Source organism: Oncorhynchus nerka, linkage group LG10 (assembly GCF_034236695.1).
Source record: "Oncorhynchus nerka isolate Pitt River linkage group LG10, Oner_Uvic_2.0, whole genome shotgun sequence".
Lineage (NCBI taxonomy): Eukaryota > Metazoa > Chordata > Actinopteri > Salmoniformes > Salmonidae > Oncorhynchus > Oncorhynchus nerka.
In genome coordinates this window covers 67,975,675-67,996,951 of record NC_088405.1, presented here as the reverse complement: position 1 = coordinate 67,996,951, position 21,277 = coordinate 67,975,675, and the positions used below count along the sequence as shown (strand labels likewise).

Sequence of the window (21,277 nt, the reverse complement as noted above, 5' to 3'; positions counted from 1 at the left end):
CCAGACTCAAGCATTAGGCTAGGCAACCATTTGCTTTTAATTTTTCTCCCAAACATTTCCAATCCTCAACTGGCAATGTATAGTCTTTTCTATTTCACATGTATCTCAACCCTTCACAGGAGTGAAACACGTGAAGTCTGAGCATGAAAACGGATTTGTGCTGTATTTTAGACATATGATATGTTCTTAAACCTGGCATATGATCTGGATCCTGGAATTTGTCCTGCCTTTGTTAAAGCTGGAATTCTTAATGGTGAAACTGCCACGTTTTAAGATACAACAACAAAGAAGTTACCGCAGACACCAAACACAGCTTTTCCCCCTCTGACATTGCATCCATGAGAGAACAGCAGACTATATCCTGCGTTGGGCAGTGCTCCTCACCTCCGCTTCATCAACAAAATAATAACAACGGTTGTGGAGCGGACAGTGGCACTGTCTCCCTTACAGCGAAATCCCTATTTTACTGTAATTTTTAACCTTTTTTATCCCCAATTTTGTGATATCCAATTAGTAGTTAGTCTTTTTCCATTGCTGCAACTTCGGTACGGACTCGGGAGAGGCGAAGGTCGAGAGCCATGCGTCCTCCAAAACACAACCCGGTCAAGCCGCACTGCTTCTTGATACACTGCTCGCTTAACCCGGAAGCCAGCCGCACCATTCTGTCAGAGGAAACACCGTACAGCTGGCGACCAAAGTCAGCGTGCACTGTGCCCGTCTGGCACAAGGAGTCGCAAGAGCACGATGGGATAAGGAGATCCCGGCCAGCCAAACCTTCCCCTAACCCGGACTACGCTGGGCCAATTGTGTGCCCCCTCATGGGACATCCCGGTCGCGGCCGGCTGTGACCCAGCCTTGGATCAAACCCGGGTCTGTAGTGATGCCTCTAGCACTGTGATGGAGTGTCTTGGACCGCTGCGCCACACGGGAGGCTGCGGATTCCATCTTTAAAAGAACATGCACAACTGATAGTCTTTAAAAAAAAATACAACAGATTATAGTAAGAGGCTTAGAAACACACATCACACTAACAATGACAATGTATGTCTTGTTGCGTTATTTGTGTTGGATGAGAGTGGAAGACAAAGGAGAACACGATTAGTTGATGCATGCAGCATTTGTTTGTTTTTCTGTGAGGAAAATGAGTCTTTGTTGTAAAGGTAATGGTTCAGTGAATCAGAGCCAACACTCCCACCAAACCCATTATCCTCATCAACCTACCCATTCTGGAACTCTGTCACTTTAGTTGACAGTTTATAATGTCTGTCTGTTGGCTCTGCGACTGGATCGCCACACTGAAGTGTCATCATAGCTGCCCCACTCACTCTTTATTGGACCATATTACGAGTGGCTTCTCCTGCTGCTACTACAAGCCTGGAACTAAATGAGTCCCCTTACAGATAATATAATTGATTTGTTCCATAAGTTTAGCTTGGATGGCTCCAGTACAGTACACTACACAGCCTCTTTGTGGCAGATTAGTTGTTATATTGATCCCCCAGTCAAACTGTATAACCCAATCTTGTTGGAAAATATGATTTTACATTCCTTTCCAACTGAATTAGGAGAAACTCAAATGGATTCTCTAATTGTGTCTTATCATTAGAGGGACTGGTTGGCTTCGTTTCCGATCTCATCCCAGATATGAGTTAATTCATGTTACATTAAGGTCTGTAGACAGATGTTCCTTTTTCAATATATGCAATTACGTTGTATTAAGGCTAGAGATTTTTGAGGACCAAATTGCCTTATGGTTATGGAGGAACACTGAACTGACTTTACCCCCTCCTCTGAACTGACTTTACCCCCTCCTCTGAACTGACTTTACCCCCTCCTCTGAACTGACTTTACCCCCTCCTCTGAACTGACTTTACCCCCTCCTCTGAACTGACCTGAACTGACTTAAACCCCCCTCCTCTGAACTGACCTGAACTGACTTAACCCCCTCCTCTGAACTGACCTGAACTGACTTTACCCCCTCCTCTGAACTGACCTGAACTGACTTAAACCCCCTCCTCTGAACTGAACTGACTTTACCCCCTCCTCTGAACTGACCTGAACTGACTTAAACCCCCCCTCTGAACTGACCTGAACTGACTTAACCCCCCCTCCTCTGAACTGACCTGAACTGACTTTACCCACTCCTCTGAACTGACCTGAACTGACAGGGTGAACTTCAATGACTGTATTTGTTAGTGACAGAGACATGGTTGTTGCATTCATTCATTTCCAGTCTCATGGCCATCACCAAGGAAGATGCTAAGTGATTATGTTTTTCATTCAAATTAAATTCTTTAAGACAATACAATCTTTCATAAGGCCTTATTTTGAGGGCCTAGTTTTACCTTAATACAGTGGCCTAAAACTCAGCGTTTACAGGCCACATTAGGCCTACAAGTCACATTATGCTGGTTTGCAAAGTGATGTGTAATTCCTAATGGAATCCAGACAGAGTGGGGATATCTAACATTTGGAATTTTATTCACCCGCAACTTGAATTCAGAATGACAGGGTTGGGAAGTCTAAGATATGAGACTAACTAAAGCATCTAGACTGGAATAACCATTTCAGTAATGGGTGGAGTAAGTCCAAGTAATAGATTGGATTAGTTTAGAAAAATGTATGTTATTTATATTTTGAGTAGTATAAGATTAATTAATCAATCAATGTAAAAACATAGATATTGAAACTAAGAATTCTAAAAATCAACCTGCAATAGAGCATGCTGGGAAATATGATAATGATGGGCATGGTTTTGGTTCAACCCTGGTTATTAACACCAGCACTGGAGTTATTTTACACCAACGAGTGTTAATTTAACACTTACAGATGTAATTTTGCTCCTGAATCAGCAATATAAATGTTACACGGAAAAATAAACACTAGGTAACACTGGCCAATTTGCTGTGTGTGTGAGTGTCCTAATCCTCAGCCGTGATCTAATAGATATGTGGTTAATCACAGACGGGCAGTGTGGTACTCTCCTATCCTTAGCCTATGAGACTCTCCTGTGACAATATGTTTAAGTGTAATGCGTCGTTAGTGCTTAATGACCCACAGTGGGCCTCTGTAGGGGAGAAGAACAGTCTCTCTTAGTACTGCTCAATGGAGAACACAGATACAATAGCTACTTCCTAACTGGCATTTGTAAATGTGCATTTGTTATCTATTTTTAAGCCTAGCTTTCATGATCATCGTAATGAGCTCTCTTTATCAGGTGTAGGAGGCTTATTTTGTCAGGATTATGTATTTAAATGAATGTAATTGCTTTTGGTACGCTCCAGCGACAAGATAATAATAAATACTTTATTTGTTTCAGTATAGTTGTCATCTCTCCCCTTCTCCGCTGCACTGTACTTTTGTGGCTGTAGTTGTATTTTTCAAATGGTCAAATAAAGACCTAGCTGTCTGTCTATTCTCCGCTCTCTGTCGCTTGAATGACTTGACCCTGAACTACTTTGTTTTAGTGTAACGGAGTGTTTACCTCCCCTCTTCTCTCCTCTTTCTTTACAGAATATACTGTGCCTTCGGAAAGAATTCAGACCCCTTTACTTTTTCCACATTTTGTTACGTTACAGCCTTATTCTAAAATTGACCTCTCTCCTGTTCCTCTCCAGAAGGACCTGTCCATGAAGCCCCAGGAGTGCAGGGAGAACCAGGAGAACCATAAGGAGAACCAGGCGGGCCCCCTGCACAAGAAGAAGCCCCCCAGGGTCCCTAACGGATTCAGCCTGGACTCCCGCAAAGCCCACAACAACCCCCTTAACAACCACCACAACAACCATAGCAACCATCACCAGCATTCTGACCAGGAGAACAACAACCCACGCCTGGCTCCTCAAACCAACGGCAAGAAGAAGAACAAGAACAGCCTGCAGAAGAAACACAGGCCAGTCAGTACACTGTTTATTACTTGTTACACACTACACTATCTCCTCTCCACTCAGTTCCACCTCTTCTCAAGCAGCATTTTTGGTAGCCTGGTCCCAGATCTGGTATTGCGGAGTTGAGACCAGGCTAGCGTTTGGGCTCTCAGGTTGGCATATTGGGTTTTGTCTGCACACTGCAATGGTGGATGGAAACACCCGTTTAGTTTTATCATCTTGAATGTAGAAGAGGAACTGTTTGAGTGTGTGTTCAGTCTTCTGTCTTTCACTTTGGTCATGAGAGCCGGTGGAATTATCAGTCATACTATGTGTTTGATAAGGATGAAGAAGGGATTGAATGATGGGGTTTTTGATTGGAGAGTGATTTACATCTAGATAGCCCTGATTTCAAACAGATAGAGGATACTACGCTACAGTACTGCAGAATCTGTTGCAGGCTGTAAACACCTCGATAGCAGGTTTGTAAAAAAATTATACAATGTTACATTCCATTCCAACTGAATTAGGATAAACCCAAATGGATTCTCTAATTGTGTGTTGTAATTAGAGGGGCTGCTTGGCTTGGTTTCTGATCTCATCCCAGATAAGAGTTAATTCATGTTACATTAAGGTCTGTAGACAGATGTTCCTTTTTCAGTATATGCAATTACGTTGTATTAAGGCTAGAGATTTCTGAACTGACTTTACTCCCCTCCTCTGAACGGACTTTACCCCCTCCTCTAAACTGACTTTACCCTCACCTCTGAACTAACTTAACCCCCCTCCTCTGAACTGACTTAACCCCCCTCCTCTGAACTGACTTAACCCCAATCCTCTGATCTGACTTAACCCCCATCCTCTGAACTGACTTTAACCCCTCCTTGAACTGACTTTATACCCCATCCTCTGAACTGATTTTACCCCCCTCCTCTGAACTGACTTAACCCCTTCCTCTGAACTGACTTTAATCCCCTTCTTTAACCCCTCCTCTGAACTGACTATCCCCCTCCTCTGAACTGACTATCCCCTCCTCTGAACTGTCTTAACCCCCTCCTCCCAACCAGACGACTGGTGCTCTATTGTACACACACACACACACACACACACACACACACACACACACACACACACACACACACACACACACACACACACACACACACACACACACACACACACACACACACACACACACACTGCCCTGTGTGATGGGAGGAGAGCAAAGGTTGCCATTAGTCTGTGTCATCCCAGCAGGAGAGAGGTCATTCTTCAGCAGGCTGTTAATCATGTGAGCTCTACCCCCCCTGGCTTTACTGAACCCATAGAGAAACTACACAGGGAAGTGATTACATACACACCTAAAGTTTGATCAAGTAACAGTTTAGGGGCTGTAAAGTTGGTATACAGTGGTCCATTTTTGTGCTGTCTGTGTGTCAATTCTGTCAAAAGTCAACCTGTCACAGACACTGTTTTATTTGGTAGACGTGTGTCAATATTTATTTATTAGACTTGGCGATCTGAGATACTGACACTCTGTAAGGGCCTGCAGTAGGTGAAGCGATACCTTCACACATACTGGAGCTATGTGCCCCTGGGCCAATGTACTGTATAATAGACAGATGGTGCCACCTGCCACTCTCAAGGTTGTCTGGCACTTACAGTTGCATGGGAGAAGAGGTGACTGGTTCGAGGGCATGTGTGTGTGCGTGCGCATGCATGCATTTGTGTGTGCACGCGCATGTGTGTGTATTTGTTTATGCTTAGTCTACTTGGCAGATGGGTGTTATTGGCTCCGAGTGTGTGTGTTAGTCAGGTGAGCTATGACAACAAACTCTGTGACAAGTGAGAGGAGCACAAAGTGGTGTTTAGGGCCAGGACTGAAGGACTCTCGTCAGCCCTCCCTGCCCATGGCCCCGGGAGCAGCCACTGATTAGGGGGACAGCAGCTGCCATTAGAGCATGGGGCTTATAGGAGACATGGGTGCGCACACTCACACACACACTCACACTCACACACACACACACACACACACACACACACACACACACACACACACACACACACACACACACACACACACACACACACACACACACACACACACTCTCTCTCTCTCTCTGTTGGCTGGCACCACAGTACAGCTGCTTCCGTCAGTGGTGAAAGGCAAAGGGTGTTGGCATTGTCATCATCCATGGAAAGGATGCCCTCTAGTCTAGTCAATCCTCCTCCTAAAGACAAGGTCAATATACATGTTGATGATGATGATCACCCCCCTGAGTTAATACTTGGTGAAAGCACCTTTGGCAGCCATTTACAGCTGTGAGTCTGTTGGGATAGGCCTCTACAAACTTTGCTCATATAGATTTGGCAATATTTGACTATGCTTCTTTACAAAAGTGTTTTTGAAAGCTCCTTGGTGCTCATGGTTGAGTGTTTGCTTTGCAATTCAGTACCCGGCAGAGGGAACCTTTATGTTTTATTTAACCTTTATTTAACTTGGCAAGTCAAGTCACGGGGGCTGGGATAAAAAAAAATATATATATATATATAAATAAATATATATATATATATTTATATATATATAAATATATATATAAATATATATATAATATATATATATATTTATTTATATATATATATTTATATATATTTATTTATATATATTATTTATATATATTTATATATATATATATTATTTATATATTTATATATATATTAATATATAAATATATATATAAATAATATATAAATATATTTATTTATATATTTATATATATATATATTATTTATATATATATATAAATAAATATAGGCCAAACACACATCACAACAAGAGAGACAACACATTTCTACATAAAGAAAGACCTAAGACGAGAACATAGCAAGGCAGCAACACATGGCGCGGCAGGTACCCTAGTGGTTAGAGTGTTGGGCCAGTAACCGAAAGGTTGCTGGATCGAATCCCCGTGCTGACAAGGTAAAAAATATGTTGTTCTGCCCCTGAACAAGGCTGTTAACCCATTGTTTCCTGGTAGGCTGTCATTGTAAATAAGAATTTATTCTTAACTGACTTGCCTAGTTAAGGAAAGTTAAAATATTTAAAACAACAACATGGTAGCAACAAAACATGGTACAAACATTAGTGGGCACAGACAACAGCACAAAGGGAAAGAAGGTAGAGACAACAATGCAGCCACAACTGTCAGTAAGTGTCCATGATTGAGTCTTTGAATGAAGAGATTGAGATAAAACTGTCCAGTTTGAGTGTTTGTTGCAGCTCGTTCCAGTCGCTAGCTGCATTGAACTGAAAAGACGAGCAACTCAGGGATGTGTGTGCTTTGGGTACATTTAACAGAATGTGACTGGCAGAATGGGTGTTGTATGTGGAGGATGAGGGCTGCAGTAGATATCTTAGAGGGGATGAGACCTAAGAGGGTTTTATAAATGAGCATCAACCAGTGGGTCTTGCGACGGGTGTACAGAGATGACCAGTTTACAGAGTATAGAGTGCAGTGATGTGTCCTATAAGGAGCATTGGTGGCAAATCTGATGACCGAATGGTAAAGAACATCTAGCCGCTTGAGAGCACCCTTACCTGCCGATCTATAAATTATGTCTCTGTAGTCTAGCATTGGTAGGATGGTCATCTGAATCAGGGTTAGTTTGGCAGCTGGGGTGAAAGAGGAGCGATTACAATAGAGGAAACCAAATCTAGATTTAACTTTAGCCTGCAGTTTGATATGTGCTGAGAGAAGGACAGTGGACCATCTAGCCATATTCCCAAGTACTTGTATGAGGTGACTACCTCAAGCTCTAAACCCTCAGAGATTGTAATCACACCTGTGGGGAGAGGGACATTCTTCTTACCAAACCTACAGGAACTCCTGAATTTATCTTGTAACCCATGTGTGATTTTGAAGGTGATTGGTTACACCTGAACTAATTTAGGATTGATATTACAAGGGGAGTGGACACTTATCCAACCAAAGTATCATGCAACAACCTCTCCCTCAATGTGAGCAAGACAAAGGAGCTGATCGTGGACTACAGGAAAATGCAGGCTGAACCAGGCCCCCATTAACATCGACGGGGCTGTAGGGGAGCGGGTCGAGAGTTTCAAGTTCCTTGTTGTCAACGTCACCAACAAACTATCATGGTCCAAACATACCAAGACAGTTGTGAAGAGGGCACGACAAAACCTTTTCCCCCTCAGGAGACTGAAAAGATTTGGCATGGGTCCCCAGATCCTCAAAAGGTCTAGAGCATCCTGACCAGATCGAGAGCATCCTGACCGGTTGCATCACTACTGAGGGTAGTGCCTACGGCCCAGTATATCACTGGGGCCAAGCTTCCTGCCATCCAGGCCCTATATAAGAGGCGGTGTCAGAGGAAAGCCCATAAAATTGTCAGAGACTCCAGTCACCCAAGTTATAGACTGTTTTTTCTGCTACCGCACGGTAAGCGATACCGGAGCGCCAAGTCTAGGACCAAAAGGCTCCTCAACAGCTTCTATCCCCAAGCCATTAAACTGCTGAACAATTCATAAAAATTGCCACCGGACAATTTACATTGACCCCCCCCCTCTTGTACACTGCTGCTACTCGCTGTTTGTTTGTTACCTATGCATAGTCACTTCGCCCCCACCTACATGTACAGATTACCTCAACTAGCCTGTACCCCTGCACACTGACTCATTATCGGTGCCCCCTGTATATAGTCTTGTTATTGTTATTGTGTTACTTTTTATTATTACTTTTTTTTTTTTACTTGGAAGTTGTGGGGTAGGATTTGTAGATCAATGGGTTAGAACAAAAGGTGAACATTTTGAAAGGGGTTTTAGACTTTTTATAGGCACTGTTTGCAAAATGTTTAAGAACACCATCGTCTCAACCCTCTGTGGCCTCCATTATCCTTTAAATGGAATGCAGACAATCTCCTTCTCCTCCCAGAATTATTCTACAGCAGACATATTATCTTTTCACCACTCCAAAGGCCTATAAATAACTGTTAAGGAATTGCCCTCCTGCAAGGTTATGTTGTAATGTGGAGAGTCCTGGTTTGTTCATCTCAAGGTTTAATTCTACATGAGTTAGTTAGGCTGGGCAGTAGACAGGGGAAATTAACTGCTATTAGACTGCTGGGGATTTGTACACAAGTCTAGATAGGAAGGGAGAGGAGGGAAAAAGAGAAGAAGAGAGGAGAGCAGAGAGAGTTGTTGAGAGGATAGGAGAGCATAGCAGAAATACACTGAACAACAATATAAACATAACATGTAAAGTGTTGGTCCCATGTTTCATGAGCTGAAATGAAAGATCCCAGAAATGTTCCATATGCACAAAAAGCTTATATCTCACAAATTTAGTTTACATCCCTGTTAGTGAGCATTTCTCCATCCCCAAGATAATTAATCCTCCTGACAAGTGTGGCATATCAAGAAGCTGATTAAACAGAATGAACCCTTACACGGGTACACCTTGTGCTGGGGGCAATAAAAGGCCCCTCTAAAATGTGCCTTTTTGTCACACAGCACAAGGCCACAGATGTCTCAAGTTTTGAGAGACCGTGTAATTGGCATGCTGACTGCAGGGAATGTCCACCAGAGCTGTTGCCAGAGAATTTAATGTTTATTTCTCTGCCATAAGCCGCTTCCAACGTTGTTTTAGAGAATTTAGCAGTACATCCAACCGTCCTCGCAACCACAGACCACATGTAACAAAGCCAGCCCAGGACCTCCACATCCAGCTTCTTCACCTGCGGGATTGTCTTAGGGCCAGCCACTCAGACAGCTGATGAAACTATGGGTTTGCACAATCAGAGAATTTTTTTCCCAAACTGTCAGAAACCGTATTAGGTTTCTGTGTGCTTGTCGTCCTCACCAGGGTCTTAATTTGACTGCTATTCCGTGTTGTAACCGACTTCAGTGTGCAAATGCTCACCTTCGATGGCCACTGACTCGCTGGAGAAGTGTGCTCTTCACGGATGAATCCCAGTTTCAACTGTACCGGGCAGATGGCAGACAGCGTGAATGGCTTCGTGTTGGCTAGCGGTTTGCCAATGTCAAAGTTGTGAACAGAGTGCCCATTGGTGGCGGTGGGGATATGGTATGGTCACGCATAAGCTACGGACAGCGAACACAATTGTATTTTATCAATGGCAATTTGAATTTACAGAGATACCTTGACGAGATCCTGAGGCCCATTGTCATGCCATTCATCCACCGCCATCACCTCATGTTTCAGCATGATAATGCACAGCCCCATTTTACAAGGATCTGTACAGAATTTCTGGAAGCTGAAAATGTCCCAGTAGCCTGCATGTCACCCATTGAGCATGTTAGGATGCTCTAGATCAACGTGTACAACATCATGTTCCAGTTCCCGCCAATATCCAGCAACTTCGCACAGCCATTGAAGAAGAATTGGACAACATTCCACAGGCCACAATCAACAGCCTGATCAACTCTATGCAAAGGAGATGTGTCGCACTGATCCACACCTCAACCTTTTTTAAGGTATCTGTGACCAACAGTCGTGTATTCCCAGTCATGTGAAATACATAGATTAAGGCCTAATGCATTTATTTCAATTTACTGATTTCCTTATATGAACTGTAAATCACTCAATTCTTTGAAATTGTTGCATGTTGCATTTATATATTTTTCCAGAGTAGTTTGGAGATGAGAGCTGAGATAGTTGTGAGCATAGCAGATATAGTTTGTATAGGAAAGGAGAGTATACATGTTTTTTTAAGTGGAAAATAAAGGAGAGGAGATGCGGTATAGGTTGCAGAGGAATTCACAGCACTCTGAGGTGGTTTTCTGTTTCTATCGTGGAACACACCTCACAGCCAGGTGAATGTTTTCTGTATGTGGCTGACACTGACCCGATATTGTAAGCAGAAACGAAAAAATACAGAAATGTTTGTAACAGCTTCTGATATATTGCTCCGTGCTGAAATGAAGAGCACAGATAAGCGGGGTATTGTCAGTGTTGAAAATGGATGTGCACAGCCACAAACTGCAAATTGTGGGTCCAGGTATGTGAACTTAGTTTATTGCTCCTGACATTTTTCATTTTGGAACCAACCATGATTTTGTTGCACACCACACACACAGCAGGGGGGTTGAGCAGTACTCTGGCTTTGAGCGGACAATGACAGCATGTTTGACTTTACTGTACTGTACTATAATGGCAGGGCTGCACACACAGTGCAGCAAACAGGCTCACAGCCAGGGACGTAGGCAGCTTGGGAATATCTGGAAGATCGTTTACTGCATTTCTGGAGAACAGAAAATAGAGAACAGAAAAAAACAAGCAAAAATGATTCCAGTCATTAACCTTTAGCGTCGAGCAAACCCGTATCCGGGAGCGTAATCATAGCCTCAAGCTCATTACCATAACGCAACGTTAACTATTCATGAAAATCGCAAATGAAATGAAAGAAATATATTCACTCACAAGCTTAGCCTTTTGTTAACAACACTGTCTTCTCAGATTTTCAAAATATGCTTTTCAACCATAGCTACACAAGCATTTGTGTAAGTTTTGATAGCCTAGCATAGCATTAAGCCTAGCATTCAGCAGGCAACATTTTCACAAAAACAAGAAAAGCATTCAAATAAAATAATTTACCTTTGAAGAACTTCGGATGAGGAGACTCTCAGTTAGATAGCAAATGTTCATTTTTTCCCAAAATATTATTTGTGTAGGAGAAATCGCTCCGTTTTGTTCATCACGTTTGGCTAAGAAAAAAATCTGAAAATGCAGTCTCTACAACGCCGAACTTTTTATCAAATTAACTCCAAAATATCGACAGAAACATGGCAAACGTTGTTTAGAATCAATCCTCAAGGTGTTTTTCACATATCTATTCGATGATAAATCATTCGTGGCAGTTGTGTTTCTCCTCGGAAGCAAACGGAAAAATACATGCAGCTGGAGATTACGCAATAATTGCGACGGAGGACACCAAGCGAGCACCTGGTAGATGTAGTGTAAAATGGTCAATCTTCCAATGATATGCCTGCCTACAAATACGTCACAATGCTGTCGACACTATGGGGAAACGACAGAAAGTCTAAGCTCATTCGTGACCCATTCACAGCCATCTAAGGACTCATTGGAACACAGCGTCTTCAAAATCTGGGGCACTTCCTGTTTGAAATTTCATCTTGGTTTCGCCTGTAGCATCAGTTCTGTGGCACTCACAGACAATATCTTTGCTGTTTTGGAAACTTCAGAGTGTTTTCTTTCCAAAGCTGTCAATTATATGCATAGTCGAGCATCTTTTCGTGACAAAATATCGCGCTTAAAACGGGAACGTTTTTTTATCCAATAATGAAATACCGCCCCCAGAGTTCCAAGAAGTTAATACATGGGTTGTTGCAGCTTCAGTCACCTTAGTCGATCTACAAACACATAGGCTGTTAGATATTAAATTCGCCGCTACACCTGAACTCACATTAACTCAGTACCGGGATTATGGAGTGAGATTTGTTTCTTTATTCTGTATGTCTACCACGATCCGTGTGTATATTCAGCATAACTCACAAATAAAACTAGGATCTGTGAATATATTAAAGTATTTTGTAAATAAAAACATAATCCGTAAATATGTAAAAATATTTCACAATTAAACCATAATCTGTGAGTCACAAAAGTCACAAATAAATTCATGATCTGTAAATACACTATATGCACAAAATTATGTGAACACCCCTTCAAATTAGTGGATTTGGCTAATTAGGCCAAACCCATTTCTGACAGGTGTATAAAATCGAGCACACAGCCATGCAATCTCCATAGCCAAACATTGGCAGAATGGCCTTACTAATGAGCTCAGTGAGTTTTAACTTGTCACCGTCATAGGATGCCACCTTTCCTACAAGTCAGTTCGTCAAATTTCTGGCCTGGTCAACTGTAAGTGCTGTTATTGTGAAGCGGAAATGCCTAGGAGAAACAACGGCTCAGCCTCGAAGTGGTATACCACACTAGCACACAGAATGGGACCACCGAGTGCTGAAGTGCGTAGCATGTAAAAATCGTCTGTCCTCAGTTGCAACATTCACTACCGAATTCCAAACTGCCTCTGGTAGCAAAGTCAGCACAAGAACTGTTCGTCTAGAGCTTCATGCACACAAGCCTAAGATCACCTTGCGCAATGCCAAGTGTCGGCTGGAGTGGTGTAAAGCTCGCCGCCATTAGACTCTGGAACAGTAGAAGCGTGTTCTCTGGAGTGATGAATCACGCTTTACCATCTGGCAGTCCGATGGACAAATCTGTGTTTGGCGGATGCCAGGAGAATGCTACTTGCCCAAATGCATAGTGCCAAGTTGCAAGGTTTGGTGGAGGATAAGGAATAATGGTGTGTTTTTCATGGTTCTGGCTAGGCCGCTTAGTTCCAGTGAAGGGACATTTTAACACTACAATGTGCTTCCAACTTTGTGGCAACAAGTTCGGGGAAGGCCCTTTCCTGTTTTAGCATGACAATGCCCCGTGCACAAAGCGAGGTCCATACATAAATGGTTTGTCGAGATCGGTGTGGAAGAACCCCATCGAACAGCTTTGGGATGAATTGAAACGCCGACTGTGAGCCAGGCCTAATCGGCGAACATCAGTGCTCAGCCTCACTAATGCAAATGCATTTATTTTTTACCCATTTTTCTCCCCAATTACGTGATATCCAATTGGTAGTTACAGTCTTGTCCCATCGCTGCAACTCCCCTACGGACTTGGGAGAGGCGAAGGTCGAGAGCCATGCGGCCCCTGAAACACGACCCTGCCAAGCCGCACTGCTTCTTGACACTCTGCTCGCATAACCCGGAAGCCAGCCGCACCAATGTGTCGGAGGAAACACGGTCCAAATGACGACCACAGTCAGCTTGCAGGCGCCCAGCCCGCCACAAGGAGTTGCTAGAACACGATGGGACAAGGAAATCCTGCCAAACCCTCCCCTAACCCAGACGACACTGGGCCAATTGTGCGCTGCCTCATGGGTCTCCCGGGCGCAGCCGACTGTGACACAGCATGGATCAAACCCTGGGCTGTAGTGATGCCTCAAGCAGTACCTTAGACCGCTGTGCCACTCACTCGGGAGGCACTAATGCTCTTGTATCTGAATGGAAGCAAGTCCCCGCAGCAATGTTCCAACATCTAGTGGAAAGCATTCCCAGAAAAGTGGAGACTGTTATAGCAGCAAAGGGGGGACCAACTCCATATTAATGCCCATGATTTTGGAATGAGATGTTCGATGAATTTTGTCCACATAATTTTGGTCATGTAGTGTATATCAACATAGCTCAAAAAATGAAATGCACAAATATAGAACAATTTGTGATCAAATGTTCCGAACTGTGGAATATGCATTTGTGCATTCAAAAAGCTTGTGGATCTGTATTCTGTGCTTACAGGATTTTTAGACATCTTTCCCCCTGTCGATGTATTACAATCCACAAATGTTGCTTCAGATGAGTCTGCTTTCTCCATTCATTGGGATAATCTTTGTGTCAAGTGACGCTCAGAGTGAAGCAGTTTCTCATTCTGCCATGTCTCATTCAGTTTTTCATTCAGCCATGCAATTGAGATCTTCCCAAGTACTTGAGGACTGTCTGGAGGACTATGTAACGTCTTATTGTAGCCATTAAAATGTGAGCATTAACAGCTCACTGTCCCATTATGAGAACCCGATCATAGACCTCTCCATACTTCCAATAATTGCTTTAAAATGAGACTTGGAAGCTGTCCTCTTAACAATATGGTTCAGGCAGCTATTGTATTCCTACAGTTATTATAACCTCTTATATGGGTTCAAGAGGAAGAAATATAATTGAACTGCAATATTTGGGTAAAAAAATGTATAAAACAAGATGTACAATGTATTCCTAGAGGATATAACTTAAAATAATTCATTAATTAGTATCAAGCATTTTTTACATATCAGACCCTTTCAAGATCAATGTATAACTTTATTTGTACTGGAAATCAATTGTTTTTAGCAACAGAGGAACACTTGAGGATAGGACAAATAAAATCCACAAACACAATGATACTGGATAACAGTGGACTAGTACATCAGTCATGGGCTGACAGCCATCAATGTAACGATCAACATTAGTAGCAGCACAAAAGTACAACGATTCACAAAGTTACATAACAAGTAAAATGCACTGTGCTCATCCTTGAATCATCACCTCAATATCATCAAAAATATCCTGGCCAAAATCATCATCAGCAACGTCATCATCACCGTCATCAATATCACCATCATCATCATCCCCATGTAATGACAACCAATGATACCAGTTCCAGACAGACTAGCCTACCTCCTCCTCTTCCCTGTATTCAAAGGGCAATGGCCATAGGGGTAAAGGAGTGTTTGTACCAGTTGGTCATGACATTGGGGAATCTATCCTGTCTGACTGTGCCCACACTTTACACAATGAGCAAAACATCCGTTAAAATTTTGTGCTGAACCACGCTACTAACATCTTACCATATTCTTTAGGTCAGAGTTACCAAAACTCAAATCAAATCAAACTGTATTTGTCACATGCTTGGTAAACCACAGGTGTAGACTAACAGTGAAATGCTTACGGGCCCTTCCCAATAGTGCAGAGAGGAAAATAGAAAGAATAGAAAGATAATAACACGAGTAATCAATACACAATGATAACCTGCCTATATACTCAAAGGGTGCACATTTAGTTTATTTTGTTTGTACTTTACACATCTGATCAAAGCTTGATTATGAGTTGATTATTTGAATCAGCTGGTCCTTAGCCGAGTCAGCAGTCTGATCAAGCAATGGGAGCTTGACTGGTAGGGAGTTGCTGTAGGGTCCAAAAGCAGGCCAAGCGGGGTCATGGTTCTAAGTTGACTGAATGGACAGCTCCGTGGGAACAGTAGGAATAGAACAGCAATATTGAGTTGGATGTCAACATGGCAGCACCCACTACTTGTTACACAGAACAATACATTTGAAATAGCATGTTATTAAGCTATTTGATCAAGCTTATATACAGGATTCACTCAATAAAAGGAGGCAAGAGGACCACATGCTGGAACCTAGCCAACAGCGCACGGTTGCTGTTCTTGATGACTTGTTGACTCTTTCCCTTTGTGTGTGAATGGACGACCAGGGTGTGTCAATGTGTGTGAATCGTTGGATGTGTTTCTGCACTTCAGTGTGACATTATGGTGCAGTTTTACATATTCATAAGTTTAACCAAGTTGCACAGGTTTACTTTGTTTGGTCAATTCATACTTCAAAACATTTTCTTCATAACTATCAGATTATCTTGAACCATCATCCTAACATGGCCTGTGTATTGTTACACAATTAACCCATCACGTTATTATTGTCAGGTTTAATCATTTTTAATGATACAAGTCTTTACAGTGTAAGTAGAATAACTCCCTTTTATTGAATTGGTAACATTGCCCAGCCCTTCCACCCAATGGTGCAACACAATATAGAGAGGGAATAAACTGACAGTGATCAGACAAATAATGCATGTATTGACTAGGAAAAAGCATATTAATAAAAGGTAGCTAAGGATGCACAACAAATGACTTGGCTAGCTAGCAAGCAAGCCTACATGGAGCTGAAAACAGCTACAGTGGGGAGAACAAGTATATGATACACTGCCGATTTTGCACGTTTTCCTACTTACAAAGCATGTAGAGATCTGTAATTTTTATCATAGGTACACTTCAACTGTGAGAGACGGAATCTAAAACAAAAATCCAGAAGATCACATTGTATGATATTTAAGCAATTAATTAGCATTTTATTGCATGATATAAGTATACATCAGAAAAGCATAACTTAATATTTGGTACAGAAACCTTTGTTTGCAATTACAGAGATCATACGTTTCCTGTAGTTCTTGACCAGGTTTGCACACACTGCAGCAGGGATTTTGGCCCACTCCTCCATACAGACCTTCTCCAGATCCTTCAGGTTTCGGAACTGTCGCTGGGCAACACGGACTTTCAGCTCCCTCCAAATATTTTCTATTGGGTTCAGGTCTAGAGGCTGGCTAGGCCACTCCAGGACCTTGAGATGCTTCTTACGGAGCCACTCCTTAGTTGCCCTGTGTTTCGGGTTGTTGTCATGCTGGAAGACCCAGCCACGACCCATCTTCAATGATCTTACTGAGTGAAGGAGGTTGTTGGCCAAGATCTCGCGATACATGGCCCCATCCATCCTCCCCTCAATACAGTGCAGTCGTCCTGTCCCCTTTGCAGAAAAGCATCCACAAAGAATGATGTTTCCACCTCCATGCTTCACGGTTGGGATGGTGTTCTTGGGGTTGTACTCATCCTTCTTCTTCCTCCAAACACGGCTAGTGGAGTTCCGACCAAAAAGCTCTATTTTTGTCTCATCAGACCTCATGATCTTCTCCCATTCCTCCTCTGGATCATGCAGATGGTCATTGGCAAACTTCAGATGGGCCTGGACATGCGCTGGCTTGAGCAGGAGGACCTTGCGTGCGCTGCAGGATTTTAATCCATGACGGCGTAGTGTGTTACTAATGGTTTTCTTTGAGACTGTGGTCCCAGCTCTCTTCAGGTCATTGACCAGTTCCTGCCGTGTAGTTCTGGGCTGATCCCTCACCTTCATCATGATCATTGATGCCCCACAAGATGAGATCTTGCATGGAGCCCCAGACCGAGGGTGATTGAGGGTCATCTTGAACTTCTTCCATTTTCTAATAATTGCGCCAACAGTTGTTGCCTTCTCACCAAGCTGCTTACCTATTGTCCTGTAACCCATCCCAGCCTTGTGCAGGTATACAATTTTATCCCTGATGTCCTTACACAGCTTTCTAGTCTTGCCCATTGTGGAGAGGTTGGAGTCTGTTTGATTGAGTGTGTGGACAGGTGTCTTTTATACAGGTAATGAGTTCAAACAGGTGCAGTTAATACAGGTAATGAGTCGAGAACAGGAGGGCTTCTTAAAGAAAAACTAACAGGTCTGTGAGAGACGGAAATATTACTGGTTGGTAGGTGATCAAATACTTATGTCATGCAATAAAATGCGAATTAATTACTTAAAAATCATACAATGTGATTTTCTGGATTTTTAGATTCTGTCTCTCACAGTTGAAGTGTACCTATGATGAAAATTACAGACCTCTACATGCTTTGTAAGTAGGAAAACCTGCAAAATCGGCAGTGTATCAAATACTTGTTCTCCCCACTGTAGCTGAATTTCTAACGTTTTTAATCAGACAACGTAAATATGTTTTACCTCCATTCCCTGCCTGAAAGAAAATAGATTGAAAAATATGATTTGAACATCTAGCCAGATCACCAATTCAGGATTTTAAAACTGAGCGGTTCTTCAAAATTGTCTCATTCCTGAATTAACTATTAACTATTTAGTTTAACTTTGGTTATTGATTTAAATAGCGGTTGAGATCGCCTGCTAGCTATTGGTAGTCTCCAACATTAGCTAGTTAGGTAGCTAGCTTGGCTAGTGGACTGATGTCCAAAGCACACACTCAGCTTTGCATTTCACATTCATATGAAAGGCATTTATTGAACATTTGAACATAATTTGTTGAATAAATAAACGTAATACTCACATTTCATGAAGTTGTTCTTTATTAGCTAGCTATTCTAGCTAGAAAGCGTTCTCCCAAGACATGGCTGAATGAGACACTGCTTCACTAGCCGACTCTCATCTGACGCCACATTTGTGGATTGTAATACAGGCAGAAAACATGTCTACAAATTCTATAAACACAGAATACAGATCCACAATCAGTTCATAAATGCGCAAATGCACATTTCACAGTTGTAAATGTTAGGGATTCCTGAACATTCGTTCACAAATCATTCTATATTTGTTGAAATTGTAGTTTTATGTGTGAGCTATGTTGTATACATTTACAGATCGTTCATTTATTAGTAATTTATGGTGAATAATCCGTGAATATGTATACATTTTGTTAATATTTTTTACATATTCACGGATTATGGTTTCATTTGTGAAATTTAAGGAATATGGTTTTATTTACCAATCATAGTTTTATTTGTGATTTATAGTCCATTCAGAAAGTATTCACACCCCTTTACTTTTCCACATTTTGTTGTGTTACAGCTTGAATTTTAAATGGATTAAAGTCAAAGTGGAATTATGTTTTTAGACATTTTTACAAATGAATTCAAAATGTAAAACTGAAATGTCTTTAGTCAATAATTATTCAACCCCTTTGTTATGACATGCCTAAATAAGGAGTTAAAATGTGTTTAACAAGTCACATAATATGTTGTTGCATGGACTCAATCTGTGTGCAAAAATAGTGTTTAACATGATTTTTGAATGACAACCTCATCTCTGTACCCCACACATACAATTATCTGTAAGGTCCCTCAGTCGAGTAGTGAATTTCAAACACAGATTCAACCACAAAGACCAGGGAGGTTTACTAATGCCTCGCAAAGAAGGTCACCTACTGGTAGAAGGGTAAAAATAAAGAAGACATTGAATATCCCTTTGAGAATGGTCAAGTTAATTAAAAATGGCACTTTTGATGGTGTATCAATACACCCAGTCCTAACAAAGATACAGGCATCCTTCCTAACTCAATCCCGGAAAGGAAGGAAACTGCTCAGGGATTTCACCATGAGGCCAATGGTGACTTTAAAACAGTTACAGAGTTTAATGGCTATGGTAGGAGAAAACTGTGGATGTATCAACAACTTTGTAGTTACTCCACAATACTAACCTAAATGACAGAAAGAAAAGAAGGAAGCTTGTACCAAATAAAAATATTCCAAAAACATGCATCCTGTTGCAACAAGGCACTAAAGTAAAACTTCAAAAACATGTGGCAATGAAATTAACTTTGTCCTAAATACGATGCCTTATGTTTGGGGCAAACACAACACGACACTGAGTACCATTTAAAAATAAATGGAATAGAGCTAAGCACAGGCAAAATCCTAGAGGAAAACCTGGTTCAATCTGCTTTCCAACAGACACTGGGAGGCTAATTCACCTTTCCGCAGGACAATAACCTTAATCCCAATGCCAAATATACACTGAGTATACACAACATTAGGAACACCTTCCTAATATTGAGTTTCACTCAGAACAGCCTCAATTTGTTGAGATATGGACTCTACAAGGTGTCAAAAGCGTTCCACAGGGATGCTTGCACATGTTGACTGTAATGCATCCCACAGTTGTGTCATGTTGGCTGGATGTCCTTTGGGTGGTAAACCATTCTTGATACACAGGAAATTGTTGAGCTTGAATAACACTGCAGCGTTGCAGTTCTTGACACAGACACCAGTGTGCCTGGCACCTATTACCATACCTTGTTTCAAGGCACTTAAATTGTTTGTCTTGCCCATTCACCCTCTGGATGGCACACATGCACAATCCATGTCTCAATTGTCTCAAGGCATAAAAATCCTTCTTTAACCTGTCTCCTCTCCTTCATCTACACGGATTGAAGTAGATTTAACAAGTGACACCTGTTTTCACCTGTTTAGTCAATGTCTGCTACACTCAGTGTACACTAGAGTTGAGTACCAAGACAACATTGAAAATGTATGGCTGGACTTAAATGGCTGTCTGGCAAATATCAACTACCAACTTGACAGAGCTTGAATAATTTTTAAAATGTGCAAATATTGTAAAATCCAGGTGTGCAAAGTTTACCCAGAAAGACTCACAGCTGTAATCTCTGTCAAAGAGGATTGTATGTAGTGTGCAAAGCTGTCATCAAGGCAAAGGGTGGCTATTTGAAGAATGTCAAATATAAAATATATTTTTATTTGTTTAACACTTTTTTGGTTACTACATGATTCCATATGTGTTATTTCATAGTTTTGATGTCTTCACTATTATTCTACAATGTAGAAAATAGTAAAAAATAAAGAAAAACCCTTGAATGAGTAGGTGTGTCAACTTTTGACTGGTGGTGTACATGGGTTGCTGTACATGTCCACAGACCTGCAGGTGTTTGTGGGTGTGGGTGAGTCTGTATGAGAGACAGAGGATGGTGGGAGCATGGAGATAGATGGAGGTGGCCTGGGGCTGACGGGGTGGAGGGGGCCAGGATATGAGAGTGTAGCGTAATGTGGTGGTGTTTGTGTCATTGCCCGTGGCACTTTGTTGTGTGGCGGTGGTGAACAGAGGGGCATGCTGAGGCCCATCTGCTCTGGCACCAAAAGAGGAGGGGAGGAAGGGGAACTGGGGGCTGAGCTGTCTCTGCCTGCCTGGCCTGCTTCTGGAAGTGTGTGTGTGTGTGTGTGTGTGTGTGTGTGTGTGTGTGTGTGTGTGTGTGTGTGTGTGTGTGTGTGTGTGTGTGTGTGTGTGTGTGTGTGTGTGTGTGTGTGTGTGTGTGTGTGTGTGTGTGTGTGTTGAATAAGACAAGACTATGCATCCTGGAA

General features: G+C 42.0%; 1 protein-coding gene across 10 annotated transcripts in view; it reads left to right on the top strand.

Moving 5' to 3' along the window:
- Positions 1-21,277, top strand: part of LOC115135902 (autism susceptibility gene 2 protein-like) — a 483,838-nt gene that overhangs the window by 88,681 nt on the left and 373,880 nt on the right. For all 10 annotated transcript variants that reach the window (XM_029671086.2, XM_065023704.1, XM_029671085.2 and 7 more), the window contains exon 2: positions 3,618-3,893. In XM_029671086.2, the coding sequence (XP_029526946.1) occupies positions 3,618-3,893 (276 nt within the window). The remainder of the gene's footprint in view (positions 1-3,617; positions 3,894-21,277) is intronic.